The following is a 26113-nucleotide window of genomic DNA, read 5'->3' on the forward strand; positions in this document are numbered from 1 at the left end:
GAGCTGTATAGCATCTTCTGTACCTATATCATCATCTGGGGAATTTCACAAAACAATGGCTCCAAAGTAGCCTACATAGTAGATATTTTTCTTGGGTAGCAATTCAGAAAATTTTAGTTACTTGTTTTTTTTTTTATTACTCTCTGATAGCCATTAAGTTTATCTATTAAGCTTTTAGTGCCCTGTGTGATCTATTAGGATGCTTTCTTAGTACCAAGGAATAATTATTTTTCTTGCATATTAGTGATTAGCATTTTAAATGAGGGTGCCAGTTATCCATTATTAAATGTGTAATACACATCTAAAATTGGGATTTTTAAGAGCAGAGACAATTTTTTTTTTTTTTTTTGAGACAGCGCCTCAAGCTTTCATCTTGGGTAGAGTGCTGTGGCATCATAGCTGACAGCAACCTCCAACTCCTGGGCTCAAGCCATTCTCCTGCCTCCACCTCCCAAGTAGCTGGGAATACAGGCATCCACCACAACGCCTGGCTAATTTTTGGTTGCAGCCATCATTGTTGTTTGGTGGGCCCAGGCTGGATTCGAACCCGCCAGCTCAAGTGTATGTGGCTGGCACCTTAGCCGCTTGAGCCACAGTTGCCGAGCCAGAGCAAAGACAATTTTTAAAAATTATATTTTAAAAACCATTTATTATGTTTATAAATGGGGAAATTCTTTTTGGCTTCTTATAGAACTTCAAGTTATACTTAAATTATAGTTTTGTATTTTATATATTTGTCTGTCTGGAGAAAGATCTGTTTTCATAATATCGTTAAAGATGTTCATGATCCAAAAAATTTAAGGTCTATCACTCGGAATAAGAAAGGAGAAAACATATGCACCCTTGTGAGAGACAGCAGTTGTCTCTAAGTTTGTCTGTTTTAATTTGCTTGATGAAAAGGGCTGAGTATCTATTTGTTTTAGAATATTTTTTTTTATTGTTAGTCCTTTCCTGTAATGGGAAACTGCAGAAACAAGAGATTTCCGCTTGGAGATAAATAACCCTGCCAGTCTAAGACATAGCATAACACTTAAAAAAAAAAAAAACCCTCTCCTATTTTAGCTTGTGTATTTAAAATGATATGGATATAAATCCTCAGTAGTCATAATAAAATGTGAAAAATTCTGAAGCTTGAATCATCTAGGTAGGTCAAAGTAATATACTTGTAGAATGAGTGTATAGTAGCAACTGCTAAACAGTTATGGATGCTCTTCTGTATCCAAACGCGGATGCTAAGACGCAAAGCAGACAGGAAGCTGTGTGTCCAAAGGAGCTCTGAATGAGCAGAGTAGTGGTAAAGTTTTTTGTTAGCAGTAATACAACAGCATTTTATTATTTGATACATATGCTACATATTCTTTAAAACACTATTTCAACATAGCACAAAAGAAGCCTAAAATAAGAATTTCAGGTTACTTACTCACATACAGTAGTTAAGTTAGCCACAGGAGCATCATTTTCAAAGCAGGCCAGAAAGCAATTACATTTTCTTTTTTTTTTCTTTTGAGACAGAGTCTCAACTCTGTTGCCCCGGGTAGAATGCCATGGCATCACAGCTCACAGCAACCTCAAACTCTTGGGCTTAAGCTATTCTCTTGCCTCAGCCTCCCAAGTAGCTGGGACTACAGGCGCCCGCCACAATGCCCGGCTATTTTTTTGTTGCAGTTGTCATTGTTGTTTAGCAGGCCTGGGCCAGGTTTGAACCCGCCAACCTGGGTGTATTTGGCCGGTGCCCTACCCACTGAACTATAGGTGCCGCCAAGCCATTACATTTTCATATAATTCTTAGTCTTTGATTGTATACCCAGACAAAACACTGAAATAACTTACTCAGACTTCATAGTTACTGCTTTTCTATTTAACACAATCTGCTTGCATTTAGTTGCAGCAAGAAAATGCTTGGAAGGCAGTGGTTGTGGGGTACTTGAAGTCATGTAGATGTTTCTTGAATGAATTTGTCAGTTTGTCCATTCATTCATTCAAGACAGGCTATTACTGTCACCCAAGTTTAGAGTGCAGGGGCGTAATCACAGCTCATTGCAGGGTCTAAGTCCTGGACTCAAGCAGTCCTCCAACGTCAGCCTCTTGAGTAGCTGGAATTACAGGCACATGCCACCACACCCAGCTAAGTTTTAAATTTTTTTAGAGATGGGGTCTTGCTATGTTTCCTGGGCTGGTCTCAAACTCCTGGCCTCAAGCAATCCTCACTCTTTGGCCTCCCAAGTTGCTAGGATTATAAGCATGAGCCATTGCACCTGACCTTCTCCAAATACACACACACACATATGTAGAAAGAGAGACCTTTTTTTTTTGTAGAGACAGAGTCTAACTTTATCGCCCTCGGTAGAGTGCTGTGGTGTCACAGCTCACAGCAACCTCCAACTCCTGGGCTTAGGCAGTTCTCTTGCCTCAGCCTCCTGAGTAGCTGGGACTATAGGCGCCCACCACAACACCCAGCTATTTTTGTTGCAGTTTGGCCAGGGCCGGGTTTGAACCCGTCACCCTTGGTACATGGGGCTGGTGTACCCTACTCACTGAGCCACAGGCACCACCCAGAAAGAGACATTTTAAGATTAATATTCCGAAAGAAATAACCAATGTTAGCAGCCTTACAAATATGAAGTATTTTTTTTTTTTTTTTTTTTTTTTTTTGTGGTTTTTGGCCGGGGCTGGGTTTGAACCCGCCACGTCCGGCATATGGGACCGGCGCCCTACTCACTGAGCCACAGGCGCCGCCCACAAATATGAAGTATTTTTATAGAAAAGTAAAGGACAGGGGTGTTGGGTTTATGGGAGGACTTAAGGAGTCTGAGCTCCCTGAGAAGAGCAGGCAGAATTTGGGATGGATGGGGACATTTTTTGTGGGGGGCAGGGAGAACATGGTTCATAGATGTATCAAAGTTCCAGATGGGTCTGTGGGCTAACAAATAATTAAAAACCAGTGTTGTAGAGGTTATGGGTTTCAAGCTTCAAAGATCAGGAAAACATTGAATCAAATGGCTTTTGACAGAAAATAGGTGACTGACTATGTTAGGGTATTTTTAGTTTCTTATGATAAGAAACTCAAATAAGCTTATGTAAAAGAAGAATCCATTGGTTTATGTTTTTGGGGGAGGGGGTTGTTGTTTATTTGTTTTTACCAGGCTAGAGTGCCCTGGCGTCGGCCTAGTTCACAGCAACCTCAAACTCTCCTGGGTTCAAATGATCCTTCTGCCTCAGCTTCCCAAGTAGCTGGGACACCAGTCACAGGCCACCATGCTTGGCTTCTTTTTCTATTTCTTGTAGAGATGGGGCCTCACTCTTGCTCAGGCTGGTCTAAAACTCTTGAGCTCAAGCAGTCCTCCAGCCCTGGACTTCCACAGTGCTAGGATTACAGGCATGGGGCCCAGCTTCTGTTAACTTAGATAAAAACAAACAAACAAACAAAAAACACTGAGAAAATTCTGGCTCCAGGAACTACTGATTCCAGATAGTATCTTTAACTAGGGCTTTTCTCACTCTTGCTCTTTAGTTTTCTCTATTCCGGCTTTAGTCTCAGGCCTGCTCTTCTATGTTGGAAAAAGATGCCAGTCTGCAGCTTAAGCCTGCTAGGTTTTATTTAGAGTTAAGATCCCAGAGAAAGAGAAGGTAGTATTCTTCCTAATAACTGGCATATGTCCCAGAGAGGACTCTGACAAGTCTGGTGTTAAGACATGTACCCATGCGTAGGGAGATGGAGTCATCACCAGTTAAATTACATGGACTGAATATAATTAGCATTAAACTGGGGAGAGGAGGCACTGCGCCCTTAGTACAGTGGTTACGGTGCCAGCACATGCACCAAGGGTAGTGGGTTCAAACTTGACCCTGGCCAGCTAAATGACAACAACTGCAACAAAAAATAACTGGGTATTGTGGCGGGTGCCTGTATTTCCCGCCACTTGGGAGGCTAAGGCAAGAGAATCGCTTAAGCCCAAGAGTTTGAGATTGCTATGAGCTGTGACGCTATGGCACTCTACCCAGGCTGACATAGTGAGACTCTATGGGCTTAGGCGACCCTCAGACTCTCCACCCTCTGTATATGGGGCTGCTACCCTACCCACTGAGCCACAGGCGCCGCCCAATCTGACTTACTTTATAAGGGATCCCCTAACTATTGTAATGAGAAAGCGTTATAGAGGAGGAAGGGTAGAAGTAAGGAGATCAATTAGGAGGTGAATGCAGTTGCAGTTATCTAGGTAGTAGCTAATGGTGGCACAGACTGGCATGGTGATGGAAATGATAAACAGTGGTCATATCTGAAGGTAGATTTGCTTGATGGATTAGATACGAGTATATGAGATAATAGAGAAACAAGAGTCAAAGTTTTTGGCCTGAACAAATTGACCATAGTAATTTAATGAGTTAGAGAAGACCAGGTAAGGAGCAGGTTTTCGCATGCTAAATTTAAGATACTGGAGTTCAGGTCTGGGCAAAAGATACACATTTGGAAGTTGTCAGCATATAGTTAGTATTTAAAGCCATGAGACAGAATGGAATTACCACGCAATAAGTCTAAACACAGAAGAGAAAATGTGTGCAAGAACTGAGCATTCCAATGTTCAGAAATTAGGGAGACCATGTAACATCAAAGAAGATCAAAAGGGAACAGCTAGAAAAGTAGAAGGAAAACAAGGAAAGGTACTAGAAGGCAAATGAAAAAAATGTTTTAAAAAAGATTGAGTGTGGGCGGTGCCTGTGGCTCAATGGGTAGGGCGCCAACCCCACATACTGAGGGTGGCGGGTTCAAACCCAGCCAAATTGCAACAGATAAAAATAGCTGGGCGTTGTGGTGGATGCCTGTAGTCCCAGCTACTTGGGAGGCTGAGGCAAGAGAATTGCCTAAGCCCAGGAGTTGGAGGTTGCTGTGAGCTGTGACGGCACGGCACTCTACTGGGGGTGATAAAACAAGACTCTGTCTCTACAAAAAAAAAAGAAGAGGATTGAGTGATCATTTGTCAATGATCAATAGAACAATTATGATAAAATTGAGATTTGATGATTTTATTTAACAGACATCCCCTTGACAAGAATAGTTTTAGTAAATTAGATTTGGTTGGTGGAAGTATTCATTAGCACATATCCTTTTCTTAGGGTTTTTTTTTTTTTAACCAAGGTTTTTTTTTTTTTGTAGAGACAGAGTTTTATTTTATTGCCCTCGGTAGAGTGCCATGGCGTCACACAGCTCACAGCAACCTCCAACTCCTGGGCTTAGGCGATTCTCCTGCCTCAGCCTCCCGAGTAGCTGGGACTACAGGCGCCCACCACAACGCCCGGCTATTTTTTTGTTGCAGTTTGGCCGGGGCTGGGTTTGAACCCGCTACCCTCAGTATATGGGGCCAGTGCCCTGCTCACTGAGCCACAGGCGCTGCCCGCCTTTTTTTAGGGTTTTAAATTTCATGGTTTAGAATGAATCTCCAAGACTGTCTATTAATCACATAATTATTTAACAGATATATATTGATTATTCTATAATTCTTTTGTTCTCTTATACATGTTATGGATAAAAAATTCTGAGTCTTAAATTCAAGATAAATATGCAGGTGTACTGATTAAAAGATTTATATATTTTTAGTAAGAAGAAATATGTATGACTTTGGAATGCCTATTATATGAAGTGGAAATACCTTAAAATAAGCAAATTATTTTGTCATATTTTTCCTTCTACAGTTGGAAGTTTTTTAATTTAATTTTTACAGAAAAACTAAAAATCAACTCAACGTCATGATTCTGAGATCACTTTAAGGAGTTAATACTACTTGTGATTATTGATACTGAGAAACATAGGAGTTGCAAATGGAAAAAAGATTTAATTTCTTAGATGAAAATATATATTGTTCTTCCTTATCAGAAATTCATTGAATTTGAAGACTCTCAAGAACAAGAAAAAAAGGACTTACAGACCCGAGTGGAATCTTTAGAATCTCAAACAAGACAACTTGAACTCAAAGCAAAAAACTATGCTGACCAGAGTAAGTAAAAATACTTCGCCTCATAAGTACACATTAAAGAGTGGACTCAAATAGTGCAATGACTCATCCTGACCATCTGATGAAGGTTCTGAAATTGTGCCTGAAAGATTGTTAGCCCAAATGCAAGAGTTAGACCTGGGAACTAAAGTTACTTTTTTTTCATTCACATTTCACATGGTATGTGGAAATGACTAAAGTTACCTGTAAGACTCATTTCTTCAATTTAGCTCTCAGCCTTTGTTTGTGTTAACATTATGCTATATCCACTATGCAGGTTGTGTGCATGTGGATCATCTCTTCCAATTTTGATCAAGTGCACAAAGTTCCATTGTTTCTGTATTGCTTTGAAATGTAAAAATGTAAGAAAAACTCAAGCTTTGAAGTTTGTATAAAAATACTGAATTCTTTTTTTGTTTGTTTCTTTCTAATGGAAAAATGAGGGCATTTAGGGGAACAGAACTTCATTTTTCAGAGTCATTTTGTTTTAAATATTTCATGTATTCTTGATTTTTAAAGTAATTATTTCAAACCTCAAGGATGATTTTTTTTCCTTTTTGGCTAATAAAATAGACCTAATTATGTCAAAATTAGAAAAGAAATGATGAGGAACTTTGGTCTATTTTCATTGTCTGATAGAGGTAGACCGAAAGCTATCTGCTGCTTTTCCTCCCAACATAGTAAACTTTCAGAATCCTAGAGAGCAAAAGATGGCCAGGCAGTTACTAGTGAGTGATACCAGCTGTTAAGATGCTATCCTTTGTGATAGATAACCTTCACCATAAAGCTTCCAGTGTGTGTGAGAACTGACCACTCCCCTCTATAACACTGGAAGGACCTAATAGAGCTCAAACAAAATCATTGGGAATCTAAAGTTCAAGCAATCTGGAATTTGAGAGCTCATGTGACTATTAAGCAGTTGTCACAGAAGAGAGCCAATGGATGTTTGGTAACAGAAGTTGAGTGAAACAAAATGAGACGTGTGCTGTGTCTTTGTACTTTTAGGCTTATAGATATATGGAGTTTTATACCCTTCCTTTGTTAAATACCCAGAATGACTTTTATGATCCTATTATAGAAATCTGAGGTCTTAATAATGTGGCTCCAATGATGTATTTGTTAATATATGGACTCCACAGTGCATACACTGACAAATACATTATTGGAGTCACATTAGTATGAGTGTCTCTTATCTGGAAAAATGGCAGTTACAAGTTTTTGGTACATTTCCAGAGTTAACCATTCTCTGTTCAAAGAAGAAGAAAATTTAGCTACTGGCGATAATATTTTAATCCTAACTTGACTATGCTTTTATATCAGTATAGTGTTTTAGAAGCAAACAATAAAGGCACAGTTGAAAGAACCAGCTTTACTTTCATGGTTAAACATATTAGATTTTCTTCTTGTTTGCTGAAGAGTATCAAGTTTTTGATAAGAAAATTTTCTTTATTTGGGAAGCAATTCCTTGTCTAAAATCCTTTTATGCATTAAGTAATCTGCTTCTGTGATCAGGGATATATTAGAGGAAGAATTACCTTATACTTGAAATTGCATTTTTGATACCAGCGTGTCTTAAAATGTCTGTCGGAAAGGAGATACAACTTCTTTTTTCATAAATGTAACTAAAGGGAATGAATTACTGATTCTTTCACATACATATCAGCCCTTTTATTACTAAAATTAAAAAATGTTTCCTGTTCCTTTCTAATAAATGTAAACAAAATATTGTAGTTTCTTAATTAAGGGAAATGATCAATTTAGGAGAATATTTTGAGTGTTTCAAATGTAGTTTCTTAATTAAGGGAAATGATCAATTTAGGAGAATATTTCGAGTCTTTCTTGGTGTCTGAGATTTCTTATCCAGTTCGGTGAGTTAACTTTTGCAATTGTCATGTGCTTTGAGATGCATCTTCTTATTCCACTCTCTGAAAGTATTAATTATAACATTTTCCATTTTAATTGAAAGACATTAAAAAAATTAGGCATCATTTAAAAATAATTGCTAACATTCTAGGGAAGAGAGGAAGAAATTCTTTACCAAATATTGGATATGGTATTGAGCTTAATTTGATCTGAAACTTTATTTTTGCTATTAATACATTATCTTCCAAAGAATTTCTTCTCTGGAAGTCTGTTATCCCATTCTGAAATAAATCTTGATATAAGAGGGAGGCTGAGGCCGGTGGATTGCCTGAGCTCACTGGTTCGAGAACAGACTAAGCAAGTGCGAGACCCCATCTCTCAAAAATAGCCAGGTGTTGTGGCAGTCGCCTGTAGTTCCAGCTAGTTGGGAGGCTGAGACAAGGGAATCGCATGAACCCAGGAGTTTGAGGTTGCTATGAGCTATGATGCCACAGCACTCCATCGAGGGTGACAAAATGAGACTCTCTCTCAAAAATAAATACGTAAATAAATCTTGGTGTAAGAAATTACAACTGAGGTTAGTCAAAATTGACCATTCTGGCTCAGTGCCTGTGGCTCAAGCAGCTAAGGCACCAGCCACATACACCTGAGCTGGCGGGTTTGAATCCAGCCTGGGCCTGCCAAACAACAATGACGGCTGCAACCAAAAAATAGCCAGGTGTTTTGGTAGGTGCCTGTAGTCCCAGCTGCTTGGGAGGTGGAGGCAGGAGAATCTCTTGAGCTCAGGAGTTGGAGGTTGCTGTGAGCTGTGATGCTACGGCACTCTACATAGGGTGACAGCTTGTGGCTCTGTCTCAAAAAAAAAAAAATTGACCATTCAGATGTACAAAGTTCATCACATTAAATTTCTTTTTCCATGAACTGAGGTTATGAAAAGTCATCTTTTATTAAGGTTTGGAGCTTACTTCCTTCTCCCATCTTTGAGACTTTGTAGTCTTTTCTCTTTTCTATCTTAATTGTTTTTCTCTCTCTAGTTCTAGTTTTCTCTAAGACTTAACTGGGTATAATATAAAATTTAAGTATATCTTCAGAATTCTTTTCTAGTCCTTATTTTACCACATTAAAACATCCTCTTAACATTTTTAGGAGGGAAATATTTGACTGTTTTTTCAACTTATTCTCTTAGCCCCACCCCCAAATCTCCCAATATATTGAATCAAAGCCCCTTAGTTTTTAAAATAGTAGTGGGAGGAGGTAATCTGTAAATATCATCATTGCCCTACACTATTGGAAAGTTAGGACTGAGAATAGTGCTTTTTTAAAAAAATTTCAGAATGTTAGGGGTATATAAAGGTTTTGGTTATGTGAATTGCTTTTGCACAGTTTGAGTCTAAGTTGTAAGTGTGCTCATTACCTGGTTGGGTGCAGTGTACCTGTTAGGTGTGAATTTATCTTATCCTTCAAACCCCCTTTCACCTGCCTGATTTAATAAGTATTTTTTAAAGATGAAAACAAATTTATATAAATGCATGTCAGAACATATTCTTTTTTGCATTATAAAAACATCTGGGCTATCTAATCATCTTAATTCTTTTTTTTTTTTTTTTGGAGACAGAGTCTTATTATGTCACCCTCTGTAGAGTGCTATTGTGTCTCAGCTCACAGCAGCCTCAAACCCTTGGGCTTAAGCGATTCTCTTGCCTCAGCCTCCCAAGTAGCTGGGACTACAGGCGCCTGCCACAACACCCAGCTGTTTTTGGTTGTAGTTGTCTTGTTTGGCAGGCCTGGGCTGGATTCGAACCCACCAGCTCCAGTGTATGTGGCTGGCACCCTAATGGCTGAGTTACAGGCGCCAAGCCCTAATCATCTTAATTCTGTGATTAGATTTTGGGTTTTTTTTGTAGAGACAGAGTCTCACTTTAATGGCCCTTGGTAGAGTGCCATGGCATCACACAGCTCACAGCAACCTCCAGCTCCTGGGCTTAAGTGATTCTCTTGCCTCAGCCTCCCGAGTAGCTGGGACTACAGGCACCCACCACAACACCCAGCTATTTTTTTGTTGTAGTTTGGCGGGGGCTGGGTTTGAACACGCCACCCTCGGCATATGGGGCCGGCGCCCTACTCACTGAGCCACAGGCGCCGCCCTAGATTTTGTTTTTTATTTTTGTTTTAGAAGTCTTTTTTAAAATTTCAGGTTAATGTGAGGGTACAAACAGCTAGGTTACAATATTGGCATTTGTTAGGTAGAGTCCCTTTTGTAGTTGTGTCTTGCACCTAGGTTTTGTTTTTTAAAGAAAATACATTTTTATTTTTTAACCAAAATCACTATAACTGTAATCCAACATCTCATTTAAAGTATTTTTTTAGAACCACTTAATTACTGTTGATGGTACCTGTAATTGGAGAGAGATGAGTGCACTTTTTTCTCTTCATTGCCCTTTTTTTTAGTGCTGTGTGATAACTGTACCTTGTTCAATTTTCGTGTTTATGTTTGTACAATGTGTTAGACACTGTGTGTCTATTTTGATTATTTTAGGGACCAATATCCTTTTAAAAAGTAACCACAAAAAAAGTCTAAGTTCTCCTCTAAAGACTACTTCCTATTCTAAAAGGAGAAATTTTGGTTGCAGTTATTTGCTATTTGAGAAGCAAGAAAAAATAAAGAAATAGGAACTGAGTTACAGGACTCACTTTGTGGTATGATTTGAATATTGGGAAGGTGATTCTATAAAAAATTTCTTTAAAAAAATTTCTTGTAATTTTGGAGTCATGTTTGATTTTGGAGATTTCTGGTTACTCTCAAAATTTGAACTAACATAAGAAATACTTTGTTTTCAGGCAGCGCCTGTGGCTCAAGGAGTAGGGCGCTGGCTCCATATACCGGGGGTGGCAGGTTCAAGCCTGGCCCCGGCTAAAACTGCAAAAAAGAAAAGAAAAGAAAAAACAACAACAAAAGAAATGCTTTCTTTTCTAATATGGATAATAAAGCATTTTTTTAAATGTTGTATTTTATTTATCTGGGAGTTAAAATAATACTTCTTAAGGCAGGATCTGAAATACATGTGGTATGGAATAAGGAAGTTGTGAATTGAGAAAGGCCTGTTGGTGCTTTTTACCGGCATAAGGAATTTCTAATCAGCTTCGCTGTTTATAATGTAGCAGTAATGGGTTCTTTATCAGAAAACACTTCTTATTTCTCTGTGTATGTTGAGATTTGTCTTATAAGCCGAATACTACCTTAAATGAGTGAAGTAAACACAGACATTTTAATAAAAGTTGCCTAGGTATGGTTGTGGTACAGAAGAACATGATATGGTCCTTGTGGTCAGTGAAGTCATAGTTTGGCAGGGGGAATTATGTGAATGGGCTTCTATTCTTTTTTCCATTTGTAAAAACATTTTTCCATATTTGTAACATCACAGTAGCTACAGTGTATATGTAATTTTGTTTCTTTTCCTTAACATCATCAAAAGTATTTTCATTGTTACATAATCTTTAATTTCTTTTTAATGCTTGCACACATCCATCATCCAGAAACTGCTATCTATTAACAAATTTTTCTTTCTTCTTTTTTTTTTTCTTTTTGAGGCAATCTCACTCTGTTGCCCTGGGTAGAGTGCCGGGGTATCACTGCAACCTTAACTCCTGGGCTCAAACAATCCTTTAGTGAGGATTATTTAATGGCCACTTCATTTTTTACCTCGGTTACCCAGAAACTAAGAAAAAACTTTGAAGTGCAGCCACTACAACTGGTTTGGATCCTACCTGGCTGCCATATTTTTCCTTTATCCAAATTTTACACATCTATAATGAATATATTATGATGTGTTCTTTTAAGCTATCTCAAATTCTTTGTGGAATGAAGGAATGAATCGGTGTTAAATTAATGTAAGTAAATGAAAGCAAAACAAAAAACTTCCTCTGTTGGTTGGTCATTCATTTTTTCTGGTGTAATGTGAGTCATATTGCAGTAAAAAAATTTTTTTTTGGATACAGAGTTGGGCTCTGGCATCATCATAGCTTACTGTAACCCCAAACTCCTAGACTCAAAGTGATCTTCCTGCCTCAGCCTTTCAAATATCTGAGACTCCAGGCGGTGTCACTCTGAGTGGCTAATTTTTTAGTAGAGATGCAGGTCTCAAACTCCTGACCCTCCTGACAAGCCCCCACCTCAGCCCCCCAGACCTCTAGCATTGCAGGGTGAGCCACTGTGCCAGTCTCAGTAAAAAATAAAATAAAATATATATATATTTTTTTTTTTGTAGAGACAGAGTTTTACTTTATTGCCCTTGGTAGAGTGCCGTGGCGTCACATAGGTCACAGCAACCTCCAACTCCTGGGCTTAGGCGATTCTCTTGCCTCAGCCTCCCGAGTACAGGACTACAGGCACCCGCCACAACACCTGGCTATTTTTTGTTGCAGTTTGGCCGGGCTGGGTTTGAATGGTATATGGAGCCGGTGCCCTTCCCACTGAGCCACAAGCGCCGCCCAATTTTTTTTATACCTATAGGTTTTCCCCTTTTGATATTTAGAATATACTTAAGGAAGTAGGTCAAGGAATGTGAACATTTTAGTTGTTCTTGGTATATGAAAATGTTTGGCTGTTTGTAATGTGAGAATTGGAGAAGTAAGTATTGGTAGCAAGTTTGTTTATGATAACTTATGAATTTGAAACATTGTTCACAATATATACATAATTACCCAGAACTGACACAGAACCATTTGTTATTTGATTCTGTCTTAGGAAGTTCCTAAGGCTCCTAATTGACCTCAGGCTCCCTGGGTTTACAATAGATTATATTTCCCTTGAGTATAGAGCCATTGCCTTTGGAAGAAAATGGAAAGATTTAGATAGCAGTGATTTAAAGTTACTTTAAAACTCTTCTCTGATTCTGCCCTTCCTTCCTTTGAATTAAAATCCATTTTTTAAATTAAATGTAAAAATCTTGTTAATAACTGAGACAGATGTGTTAGAGCTTTGTTTTCTAACTTGTTACCCTTATAACATTCATTTGCTTTTTAAATTTGGTATCAGATACTTTTAAGCCTTCATTTTGAATGATGATTACTGGAAAGAAAGCACTTCTTATTTCTTGGTCATAAGAATAAGCATTCCAACTGGACATGGTGGCTCATGCCTGTAATCCCAGCACTTTGGGAGGCTGAGGCAGGAGGATCCCTTGACATGAGGGATTCAAGACCAGCCTGAGCAAGAGTGAGACCCCCATTTACTAAAAATAGAAAAATTAGTGGTCTTGTGGTGGGCACCTCTAGTCCCAGCTATTTGGGAGGCTGACATAGAAGATTCACTTAAACCCAGGAATTTGAAGTTTCTGTGAGCTAGCTCAAGTCTGGGCAACAGAGGGAGACTCTTGTCTCCAAAAACAAACAAACAAAACCAACCAAATAAGTACTCTATTAGATAGAAAGCATTGGAAGGTAGTATAATCATTAACATAATTTTTATTTTAAAGAAAAATGGCTGAAAATAGGTATAGCTTTATATAAAAGTTAATATTTGAGAGAGCCTAAATATTTTGTGTTATTCTAGATGAGTAAAACAGGTTGCTTCTTCTCTTTTGTCAATAGATAATCCCTTCAACATAATTTTTAAAATGATAAAGTGGACTACTGATGATTTTCTATTTTTGCTGAAAGAATTTTTTAATAAGGAAATTTAGCAATTTCAAATTTTTATCTCTTGATTTCAAACAATGGCAATGAAGTTAATTATATAATTACTCTTAGTCCATATATCCAGAATCTAGTTCTTTGCAATATCTAGTGTATCTGTATATTTAGTAAACTTTAAAAGCTGTTTCTTTTTTTTTCTTTTTTTTTTTTTTGGCCGGGGCTGGGTTTGAACCCACCACCTCCGGCATATGGGACCGGCGCCCTACTCCTTGAGCCACAGGCGCCGCCCAAGAGCTGTTTCTTTTTATAAAGCCTACATATGACAGGGAAAGTAGAAAATTCAGTACAAGATAATTTGTGCAAACACTGACATTTTATTACTTCTGCTTCACTAGGTAATACTATGTGGTCTTCAGCTCTGTTTGTTATCTGTATTTGGGCTCTTTTTGTTTTTGTAGTATAGTGTCGTCTATTGAGAACTTTAGAGTTGTAGTTTATAATTAATATCTAGAACTAAAGATATAGAAAATTATTTTATGACCTGGCTTATTGTACGCTCAATGAATCTCCAACAATAAAAAAAAAAAAAAAGAAAATTATTTTATGAGTAAGAGTTGAAGGATTTATGGTGATTTAGGGAACAGGAAAAAAATGATTTGATTACTCTTCAATAATATAAAGAGAGATAAGGAAGATATCAAGCTGTTTTTCTATAATTTTGGAAGATTAAATTAGAGGACGTGAATTTGTTCTTATTGGTTGGTTTTGGTGGGTTGTGAGGAAATATATGACTATGAGGATGATACACAGGAATATGTGCTGAGATAGAGCATGGACTTTCCCTACACAGAGACTTAGAGCAGTCAACTTTCTGTTGTGAATGGTATGAATGGCTTAGGTAACCTCTTCAAGTAACTGTGTCAGATGGCTAGAAGTTTCTATCACTGGGATACTCTGGAGTTATCCTAGTCTGTTTTAAGGAGATTATCGTTGATTCATGAGAGCTTCAATATATTTATATTTTCACATAGGGTCATTGACTAATATGTAGTATCTGAATATCTTTTGAAATTTAGAGACATAGTAAAGGAGTTAGTTGCTGGAGGAGTTGTTTTTATTAGTATTTTGATGTGGTGGTCTGACATTTGTTTGCTCTTAAGTCAGTCTTTGATTTTTGCTTACGTGTTGGGACTTTGATGCAAATTGTTCAAAGCGAAGTTTCTGAAAGACTAATGCCATTCTTCTGAGGCTCAGTAATAGTTGGATTGTCTGCCTTCCATGAACCCTAAGAACTGATGATTCCTTTGAGAAGGCAACTAATGAGTTGGATATGGCATTCTAGCAGGTCTGTTTCTCTTTCTTCCCCCCATAGGCCTATCAGCAGTCTGATGGGGCAGAAGACAACAGAGATGGAAGGTGTTCCAAACTTGGCAAAGGCCATCAGTCTAAGGAGGTAAGCTCTGATTTTGAGCCGGCAGAGAAGGTGGCTCTTCCTGCCTTAATCATATCCTCTTGCTCTTTGGAAAGATGGATAGAAAGAGCATTCAAAACAAGGCTGAAGTTTCTCCTTTAGTTATTATAAGGAGTAAATTATGGATTAGTCTTTTGATTATTTTTTTCCGGGCCCCTTTACCTTTGTTCTTTTTATATGCCATGAATTGATTTTTTTTTTCTCCCCAGAAAATTAGCAGTTTAAAGACAACAAATTAGTTACTGTTTTTTTGGGATAGGCAGGATGAATTGAATTTTGTTTATTCCCAGTTACGGTCGGGTTGTAGCTAGTAAAATGATAAGGTTTTAGGATTTTTCCTGAGGTCGTTTTGAAGTTTGGGCTCACATGGAAGCTATTAAACAAGAAATGATCATACTTCAAAAGTTATGCAGCACTACAGGCATAAGATAACTTTTTGGTACTTAAGGTTTCAGGGGTGGCTGTAGCCCTTGCCCAGATGGGCTTTTCTTTTCTACTTCTCCCTTCCCTTCTACCTCCCTTTTCTTTTTCCTTTAACTAATTCCTTAGTGGCATGTGGCATTTGGAACTTTCAAGAGATGGCTCTTCCCTATTGTTGAAAGATACTTCCCAGAAGTGTTTATGCCATTTCATGTGACTTAGGCTTTGAGTAAGCTGACTTCATTGGACATGTTGTTGTACTGAGTTACTGCAAGTATTTATAGAAAAGAATGAGAGGTTTTCAATTTGTATGATATAATCTGAGTTAGTGTACGTATATACAGTATACATTCTGTGTATCTTAATTGTATGATTGTAGGTTAAGATCTTTGTATTATATGCTTTGTATATTTGTACCTGAAAGATACTACTATATTTTGGAATCACAGTCTGGGTAAAGAAAACAGGAAATATGGAAAGTCTTAAGACAGTTTTTGTCCAGATTCTAGCTATATGTTTTAGGGAGGAGAAATGAAATTGACAGAACGGCATCCTTAAAATCGTCCACATCATCTTCATGTTATCATAAAGACATGAGCTATTCTTTTCTTTTCTTTTGTTTTTTTTTGGCTGGGGCTGGGTTTGAACCCGCCACCTCCGGTATATGGGGCCGGCGCCCCACTCCTTTGAGCCACAGGCGCCACCCCTTTTCTTTCTTTTTTTTTTTTCCTGAGATAGAATCTCATTATGTCACCCTCGGTAGAGAGCTGTGGCGTTACAGCTCACAGCAACCTCAAAATCTTGGGCTTACGCTATTCTCTTGCCTCAGCCTCCCAAGTAGCTGGGACTACAGGCACTCACCACAACACCCAGCTATTTTTGTTGTTGTTGTTGCAGTTGCATTGTTGTTTTAGCTGACCCGGGCAGGGTTCGTACCTGCCAGCCTCAGTGTATGTGGCTGGCGCCCTATCAATTGAGCTACAGGCGCTGCTGACATAAGCTATTCTTTTTTGTTTGTTTGTTTTTTGGCCAGGGGCAGGTTTGAACCCACCACCTCCGGTATATGGGGCCGGATCCTACTCCTTTGAGCTGCCCCGACATAAGCTATTTTGAAAGCATGATTGGGGTGACCCAATCATGACCTTTAATGATTAAAATGTTAATTTATCAGAGAACTTTAATACATGTTTATAGGCTAATATACATTAAGCTCACCCTAGTTACTGTAGCAAACAAGCCACAAAAATTATATATAATGGCTCAAACGTTATATACTGTTTCTTATGTAGAGTTTAAAGTGGATGTTTGGAATAAGTGGGTAGCTTCTTTGGAGACATAGGCACTTTTCAACTTATGGCTTCTAAGTTTGTCATACTTGCATTAAGTTGAAGGAAGGGAAAAAAAAAAACGGAGGGTTCAGGGCAGCGCCTGTGGCTCAAAGGAGTAGGGCGCTGGCCCCATATGCCAGAGGTGGCGGGTTCAAACCCAGCCCTGGCCAAAAACTGCAAAAGAAAAAAAAAAAAAATGGAGGGTTCCATGTGGAAGGTTTGACTGGACCAGGCCTCGGAGTGATGTGCATCACTTTTACTTCTGTTTCATTGTTTATAGTTTGGTCAGAGGCTAACTGCTAAGGCTGGGATATGTAGTCTAACTATATGTTCAAGAAATAGAAGAAAATACTTTGGTTAACACCTGGCCTGTCTTTACCTTAGCTTAACAAACTTAGTAGGTGGTATGTGATTTTGCTCAGTGTTTTGTTGTTTAATTTTTTTTTTTTTTTGAGACGGAGTCTCACTATTTTGCCCTTGGTAGAGTGCAATGGTGTCACAGCTCACAGCAACCTTAAACTCTTGGGCTCAAGCGATTCTCTTGCCTCAGCCTCCCAAGTAGCTGGGACTAGAGGCACCTGCCACAACGCCCAGCTATTTCTTTTGTTACAGTTGTCATTGTTGTTTAGCAGGCCTAGGCCAGGTTCGAACCTGCCTGCCTCAGTGTATGTGGCTGGCATCCTACCCAGTGAGCTACGGGCATAGCCCTGTTTTTTTAAATTTTCATTTATATATATTCGTGGGCTACCAATGCAACTTTTCTGCATTGATGATATGCACTGTGGTGAAGTCAGGGCCTAAGTGCATCCATTACTGGAGGAACACACATTGTACCCACCAAACAACCTCCCATCATCCCCCAGGCCTTGGAGTCTCCACTGTCCTTCATTTCACACTCTGCTCCCATTTGTTGATTTTGCTCAAGTGTTGAGGCTAGGGAGTGAATGCACCTCAGGCTTAGCAATCATCTATTTCTTCTACTACTGTAAATTATCTGAGGAAGAGAAGAAGGAGGACATATTAATAAAAATATAGCATTTACATCTGGACACAGTGGCTCACACCTCTAATCCTAAAACGGTATTACATGTGGAAGGTTTTTACTGGACCAGGCCTGAGAGGGGTGCTGAGGCGACCTCCTCTGGGAGGCCACAGTAGGTGGATTGCTTGAGTTCAGGAGTTTGAGACCAGCCTGAGCAAGAGCCCATTTCTAAAAATAGCTGGGCATTGTGGCGGATACCTGTAGTCCTAGCTACTTGGGAGGCTGAGGCAACAGGATTGCTTGAGCTCAAGAGTTTGAGGTTGCTGTGAGCTATGATGCCACAGTACTGTACTCCGGGAAACAAAGTGAGACACTGTCTCAAAATATATAAATATATGTGGCATTTACGATTTATGCTCATATAATCTGCTTTTTAAAAAGATATGTAACTTTGGTGTTCCTCTGGCTTGATTTCATCATGTTTTAAAACTCTTCATTGCATGTTTATTAATTTATTCAACATTTACTAAAGGTTGAGATCTTTTGTTCTCTTATCATTTGACTTTTTCTTTTCTATTAAATTAAGAGGTAATTTTTTTGTGGGAGGTGGGCAGAGTCTCACAGCAACCTCAAATTCCTGGGCTCAAGGGAATCTCTTGTTTCAGCCTGCCAAGTAGCTGGGACTACAGGCACCCGCCATAACGCCTGGCTATTTTTAGAGACGAGGTTTCACTCTTGCTCAGGCTGATCTTGAACCTGTGGGCTCAGGCAATCCACACGTCTCGGCCTCCTAAGGGCTGTGATTACAGGCATGAGCCACCGTGCCCAGCAAGAGCTAATTTCTTTATGCTGTGTAAAGGGACAGCTTTTTGGTTTTATTTTTGTATTGAGACAGGGTCTCTCTCTGTTGCGTGGGCTAGAATGCAGTGGCATGCTCATAGCTTACTGCAACCTCAAACTCCTGGGCTGAAGGGCTCTTTCTGCTTCAGCCTCCCAAGTAGCTGGGATTACAGTCATAAATTACCATGCCCCACTAAAAATTCACCACTTTATAGATGTACAATTCAGTGGTGTTTTAGTATATTTACGAAGTTGTATGACTACCACCACTATCAATTCCAGAACATTTCATCATCCATACCTGTTAGCACTCCCTCCTTATTTCTTGCCTCCCCTTGCATAAAGTTTATTCATGTTGTAGCATGTATCTGTGCTTCATTCCTTTTCAGAACTGAATAATATTCTATTACATGGATATACTACATTTTGTGATACCCCCTACTCCAAGTTTTAATTGCTTGTATATCCCCTAGAGCTAGAAACAACTAAAACTTTGCTGTCTGAAATTCTATAGTATGTAGTTTTGCAGAGTTGACTATAATGAACTCTTTGGGATAATATTCTTTAGGCTTCCCCTAGGCATCCTGACTTGTTTGTTCCTAATTCATAAATGAGAAACTTAGTGTTTGAACCAACTTTATAGTGCTTCGGTTGCCTATTTGTAGTAGGCAATATGTTATTATTATGGTCTTGTTTTGATGTGTATAATTGGTTATCACTGACACATCTGAATTCAAGTATACTAGATGATAAACCTTATCTTTAATTTTAATGGGAAAGAGAAATAATGAGTTAAGGATCACAAGTAAGTAGACAGAGATGAATAGGCTATAGTTTACTCTTGGAGTGGAGAGGTGGATGCAAGTGGTTAACACGTAGCCAGAGGAGCTGATTATCATTTCTAGAGATTCAAATCTAATTTATGCACATATTTTAACTATGAGATAATTTTTTTGCTTTTACTTTAGATGATACAAAATTTAATATTTTGCCTGTTATTGAAGAGGGTAATAAATGACGTATATTTATATAAAAAAGCTGAGACAGAGCTTAGTTTAAGTGTACTTGTGGTTTAATTTGCATTGAAAACAGTGAAAAGGTGGACATCATGTGTCAGCATACAAGTTTCTAAAATGCAGCAATACTGGTGAAATTATCTTTAAATGCCACTTTTTGTGAAGTAAGAAAATTAACTTGCACATAGAAATGGTGAGTGTTTTAAGGCTTGTAATTTTAAGACTTTAGACTCTTACTAAAGTAACATAAACTGTGGTAATCTAGACAGGGGAATATTATTCAATGCTAAAAGGATTGAACTATCAAGCCATGAAAAGACACGAATAACCTCAAATACATTATTACTAAGTGAAAGAAGCCAGTCTAAATAGGCTGGGGTGCCCTATGATTATAACTACACGACATTCTAAAATAGGCAAAACTGTGGAGACAATAGAAAGATCACTTGTTTTCAGGGATTTGGGGTTGGTATCAGGGATGAATAGGAGGAACACAGAGGATTTTTTTTTTTCTTTAGAGACAGAGTCTTACTTTATCACCCTCAGTAGAGTGCTGTGCCATCACAGCTCACAGCAACCTCCAACTCCTGGGCTTAGGCAGTTCTCTTGCCTGAGCCTCCCAAGTAACTGGAACCAGAGGCACCCACCACAGCGCCCGGATATTTTTTTGTCAGTTTGGCTGGGGCCAGGATTGAACCCACAACCCTTGGTATATGGGGCCGGTGCCCTACCCACTGAGCCACAGGCGCTGCCCTTTATTTTTTTATTTTTTGAGACAAGAGTCTCAAGCTGTCGCCCTGGGTAGAGTGTTGTGGTGTCACAGCTCAGCAACCTCCAACTCTTGGGCTTAAGCGATTCTCTTGCCTCAGCCTCCCAAGTAGCTGGGACTACAGGCACTCACCACAACGCCCGGCTATTTTTTGGTTGTAGTTATTGTTGTTTGGTGGGCTCTGGCTGGATTCAAATCCCTCGGTGCCTGTAGCCGCTTGAGCTACAGGCACCGAGCCACATTTAGGTTTTAATGTGCCTCTTCCTAATGACTCATAAAGTTGGGTACATATTTTGCTTGGTATTTTGATGCCTTTGTGTCGAAGTATCTGTGACTGGGTTATTTCCCTAAAAATAGAGGAATTTTTTGGTTTGAAACATACTCCCTCCCCTAACGTGAAATATTAAATAAACTCTAATATGCGAAACAGATTAAAAAGTTTTTTTTTTCTTTTCTCTCTCTTCTTTTTAAGAGACAAAGTCTCACTCTGTCATCCAGGCTAGAATGTAGTGGCGCAATCATAACTCACTGCAGCCTTCATCTCTGGGTTTAGGTAATACACTTCAGGCTCCCAAGTAGCTAGGACTGTAGGTACAAGCCACTGTACCTGGCTAATTGTTTTTTTTTTCCGAGACTTGGTCTCACTGTGTTGCCTAGGCTGGTCTCGAACTCCTGGCCTCAAGTGAAAAAAAAGAATGTTTCTTGAGAGACAGTATAGTATGGCAGTTAAGATTCTGGAGCCAGATTCTGTTAGGAATTCTTGTTTTGCCACTGACTACCTGTATAACTTTGGGCAAGTTACTTAATCCCTGTTTGCCTGTTTGCTGATCTCTAAAATGAATGTAATTGATATTTTCATTATAAGGTTAATGTCAGGAACAAGTAAGTTAGTTTATATACAGTTCTTAGGCCAGTTCATGGTACATAATAAGCACTACATAATGTTAGCTGCTATAGGTGAAGGTGATGTAAATTTATTTGTGAATTCATATCTAATAAGTTGTCAAAAATAAGGCTTCTCTATTGAGTGCAAATTTAATATTGAGGATTATGAATGATAGTTGGATTTTATTAGCTTTTTGTTTGATTGTATATTATGAAGAAAAGATGCACAAAGATGAACAATTGAAAATAGATATGGTTTGTCAAGTAGGTTTGTCAACCTCAGATAGGTTTAACTGATAAGAAATAATAGAAATGGGCTCAGTGCCTGTGGCTCAAATGGCTAAGGTGCCAGCCACATACACCTGAGCTGGTGGGTTCGAATCCAGCCTGGCCTCCTGCCCCCAAACAACAATGATGGTTGCAACCAAAAAAATAGCTGGGCATTGTGGCAGGCGCCTGTAATCCCAGCTACTTGGGAAGCGGAGGCAGGAGAATCACTTGAGCCCAAGAGTTGGAGGTTGCTGTGAGCTGTGATACCACGGCACTCTACCCAGGGCGACAGCTTGAGGCTCTATCTCAAAAAAAAAGAAAAAAAAAAGAAAGAAAGAGTAGAAATGTTTATTTTGGGGTGGCGCCGGTGGCTCAGTGTAGGGCACCGGCCCCATACACCGAGGACAGTAGGTTCAAACTCGGCCCCAGCCAAACTGCAACAACAAAAAAAATAGCCAGGTGTTGTGGTGGGATTCTGAGGCAAGAGAATCACCTAAGCCCAGGAGTTGGAAGTTGCTGTGAGCTGTGATGCCCCGGCACTCTACCCAGGGCGACAGCTTGAAACTCTTGTCTCAAAAAAAAAAAAAAAGAAATGTTCATTTTGAAATTATTACTAAATGCCTATAATTTGCTTGAATTTTCTATTTTTACATAAAAATCATTATGATGTTTTTTGCATCTCTTGTATTAGCACATCTGCATAGCAAATTTGCTTCTTATCACTGTCAGCCACAGGATAAGATCAGCAGTAGATATATTTGATGCTTGGCCTAGCACAATAAGATGTGCTCCATGGGTACTGCAGTGTGTGTTTATTCACTGGTGTAAACTTAATGAGCCAGTGACATATAGGCTTAAATTAGAAACAAATCAAAACAAAAAGAACTACAGTTTTCCTAGTTAATCATGTATTTTCAAGATATTCAAACAAATTATGATAGGTAAAGGTACACCAAAAGAGTTTACTGGGCAGTGCCGTAAAGTTATGTATAAGTTATGTTTTGTTTGGTATCTGGTATGTTAATATGAGGCATATAAAACATTTATGTGTGTTGTTAGAGTATCAGTTTATAGCAATTACTTCTACAGCTGGCTGCCATTGTCACAGGCTGTAGATTACAGTCTTACATGTTTGCTGATCCATATACCTAGAGTACATTTCCAACAAATTAAGGCTTTCAAACAGACTTAAATGAGTATATTGACAAGCTCCCCTAGCACTAATTTTCTTCCTCCCCACCAGACTGTTTCCCATTGCTCTTTAGCCCGTGTGGGCTCCTCCAGGCTGGCCAGCCTCCCCTCTGCCTCTTCACCAGCATGGTTTTGTGTTCCCTCTCTATGGTAACAGTTACCATCTGTCTTGAGTACTGTTAATTTCTTTGTGGTCCTGCCTTGACTCCACCTCTTCTCTGAATCATTCCTCTTGGCTGTCAGTTATTCTTTTCTGTGAAATCCTGCCTTGATATGCTGTATCTCAGGATCTAAAACGTAAAAAAAAATCTTAAAAAACCATACTCTGTGAGCACTACCCAAGTCAGTGCCACTCCCAAAATCCATCAGCAGAGGGAGCTAAGTAAAAGAGGATGAGTCCCTGAATTTGAGAAGACGAAGCAGAAAACAGTACTTCTGAAAGGATATTTCACAAACTGCCAGTAGTAAAAAAGAGCTTGAATACCGTTAGAATCAATGATTTGGGCCAGGTTAAAATTTTTATGAGATTGTGTTTTTGAAAGAGATAATTCTATATCGTGTTAAAATTATTCAGGGGGATGACCAGGCATGTTACAGAACCAGTCTGATGTTTCCCTCATTTCCCCCAACCCCAAACATTTTCTTTATTAAAGATATGAAATGAGGTCACTGCTTCGTGAAGACTTCTATATGGAGCACTGAGTCCTAAAGTTGCTAAGGGTTATGGATAAACCATTCCAGTTTTAAATATGGACTTTTTCAAGAAAATTTCTTACATTTTGTTTTGATTAAGTGTATGTGTCTTAATTTCAGTTAGCAGACTTGAAGAAAGAGAAGCAGAACTGAAGAAGGAATATAATGCCTTACATCAAAGACACACTGAGGTGGGTTTCTGGGTTATTCTTACCATGCTAGAAGTGAACTGTGAAAGTATGTCTTGGGCGGCGCCTGTGGCTCAGTGGGTAGGGTGCCAGCCCCATATACCGAGGGCGATGGGTTTGAACCTGGTCCCAGCCAAACTGCAACAAAAAATAGCCGGGCACTGTGACAGGCACTTGTAGTCCCAGCGACTCAGGAGGCTGAGGCAAGAGAATCACCTAAGCCCAGGAGGTGGAGGTTGCTGTCAGCTGTGACGCCACGGCACTCTACTGAGGGCGATAAAGTGAGACACTGTCTCAAAAAAAAAAAAAAAAAGAAAGAATGTCTTAATTTTTCTCTGAAAATCAGAACAATTCTTGGTAATTATTTCCAGAAAACATTACATTTCATGTGGCATTTATCTGGTTACCAAATGTCAACTTATCTTATTTTTCATCTGGAATTAACCTTTTGTGTAATGAATCAGTGTGCCACAGAGTAATAATAATATCTTGGCGGGCAAAGCAAAAATTTATATGCACATAGGGAAAAGTGTACATAATACTAAGAAAGAGAATTAATTTATTTTTTTACCACTTTGGAAATGATAGATTGCTAAATCATTGGTAAGGATCTCTACATTTATAATATAGTATAAAGGACTTATTTGCATTAAGCTCATATTAAATATTACTATATGTTAAATCAGAATAACTCTAAAACAGGCATTTTGTGTAAATTTTAAATTAACAATTCCAGCACATAACCTCTTGAAAACAAATTAGAAAATACACTTGAGGGGTTTTTAACCTTCTTTTTATGCTTCTCTGGCAACCTTTCATTATATATTGCATTTGTTTCTTTCTCCTTAGTGTGAAAATTGTTTTTGTTTATCACTATCAGTCGGGGGTTCACATATCCAAGTAAAGTAATTTTCATAGTCACATAGTATTTGTTACTTGAAAAAATAATTCTCTTTTTTTCCTTTTCTAGTTCTCTGTCTCTTATGATACAGATGGTTCCAGTCTTAGCTCTTGTTTTCCTTCCACTCGTTAGTGCTCTCTTATCCTGCCTCTGGTAGAGACATATGTTGTTGTTAAGAAACAGAAAACCCCCCACCACATTCAGTTTCATTTGCTTTACAATAATATGGTCAACGCTTTCTTGGGGATGGGTTAGAGTATCTTCCTGTTAGCCCTGAGGTTTGCAGCTTAATAGCTATACCCAAAACATGAAACGTCACGGAATTGACATCTAGTGGTAGAATGAAAAGATTGACCATGAAGGACTGAAACCACAGAGCTCTGGGAAGGCAGGAGCAGGTTACACAGAATTTTTTCAATATGTAAAAACTAGCCACATTTTAATAAAATGATACTTGGGCCGGGCACAGTGGCTCCTGCTTGTAATCCTAGCACTCTGGGAGGCCGAGGCAGGTAGATTGCCTGAGCTCATAGGTTTAAGACCAGCCTGAGAAGAGCTGGACCCCGTCTCTAAAAATAGCTGGGTATTGTGGTGGGCACATGCAGTCCCAACTACTCAGGAGGCCTAGGTAAGAGAATCTCTTGAGCCCAAGAGTTTGAGGTTGCTGTGAGCTGTGAGGCCATGGCACTCTACCGAGGGTAACAAGTAAGACCCTGTCTCAATAAGAAAAAAAAAAGATGACATTTGGTGGATATTAAGGTTGTCATAAAAAATTGGTTGTTAAAAGCCTATTGAAATGAAAATTTGTTCATTTCATTGCTTAAACCAGTGGTACTCAACCTTCCTAATGCCACAACCCTTTAATACAGTTCCTCACGTGGTGACCCCCAACCATAAAATTATTTTCGTTGCTACTTCATAACTGTAATTTTGCTACTGTTATGAATGGTAAATATCTGATATGCAGGATGTGTTTTCTGATGGTCTTAGGGGTCGCGACCCACAGGTTGAGAACCGCAGGCTAAACAATGTCCTGTACGTAGTGTTTATTCAGTATTGCTTGTTGGTGCTGATAATTGATAGTGGTGAATAATGGAGTAAGGAATAATGCTTTTGTTTTCTCAGTGAAGTTCTAACCTTTGTAATAATTGAGGAGTATTAAATTATGTGTTAAAATGAAGTGTGTAAAATATGTGCATTTAAAAAAATTATCTGTAAAGTAAAATTTTGTATATTTCCATATATTTATTCAATAAAAGTGAAAATGTGTTCCCAAAGAAAAAAAGTACCATTAATTTCAAGTGAAAAAATAAATTAATTTTTCTATCCAGGAAGAAAAAAAATTCTCAGGAAAATGTTAATTACCAAGTCATAGATTTGGGCCTATCTAACCAAGCTGCTGCTCTTTTTATAGCATGCCTTCTTAGTCACTAGCAGCTTCTGTCCTCTGCCCTGTTAGGCTCCCTTTGTTTTGTTTTGCCTCAGGAAGGTTTATGTAGCTTAGATTAGGCTGCTTTGAAATGTATATCTGTTTTATTCTAGTCCACAGTTTTCTCTGTTTAAACATCTGGTCTAGAGAGGTGATTCAATTAGCAATTATAAATAACTATTTAAAGCCAAAGAGCTAGGTACCCTTTAAAGGTAAACTCTGGAAACCTTCAGGAAAAAGAGATCT

At 38.7% G+C, this 26113-nt stretch overlaps 1 protein-coding gene across 4 annotated transcripts in view; it reads left to right on the forward strand.

The window, feature by feature from the left end:
• The window catches only part of SPAG9 (sperm associated antigen 9), a 156158-nt gene that overhangs the window by 37611 nt on the left and 92434 nt on the right, over positions 1–26113 (forward strand). For all 4 annotated transcript variants that reach the window (XM_053568398.1, XM_053568400.1, XM_053568399.1 and 1 more), the window contains exons 2-3: positions 5870–5990; positions 23470–23540. In XM_053568398.1, coding sequence (XP_053424373.1) covers positions 5870–5990; positions 23470–23540 — 192 coding nt within the window. The remainder of the gene's footprint in view (positions 1–5869; positions 5991–23469; positions 23541–26113) is intronic.

This window comes from Nycticebus coucang, chromosome 18 (assembly GCF_027406575.1).
Source record: "Nycticebus coucang isolate mNycCou1 chromosome 18, mNycCou1.pri, whole genome shotgun sequence".
Lineage (NCBI taxonomy): Eukaryota > Metazoa > Chordata > Mammalia > Primates > Lorisidae > Nycticebus > Nycticebus coucang.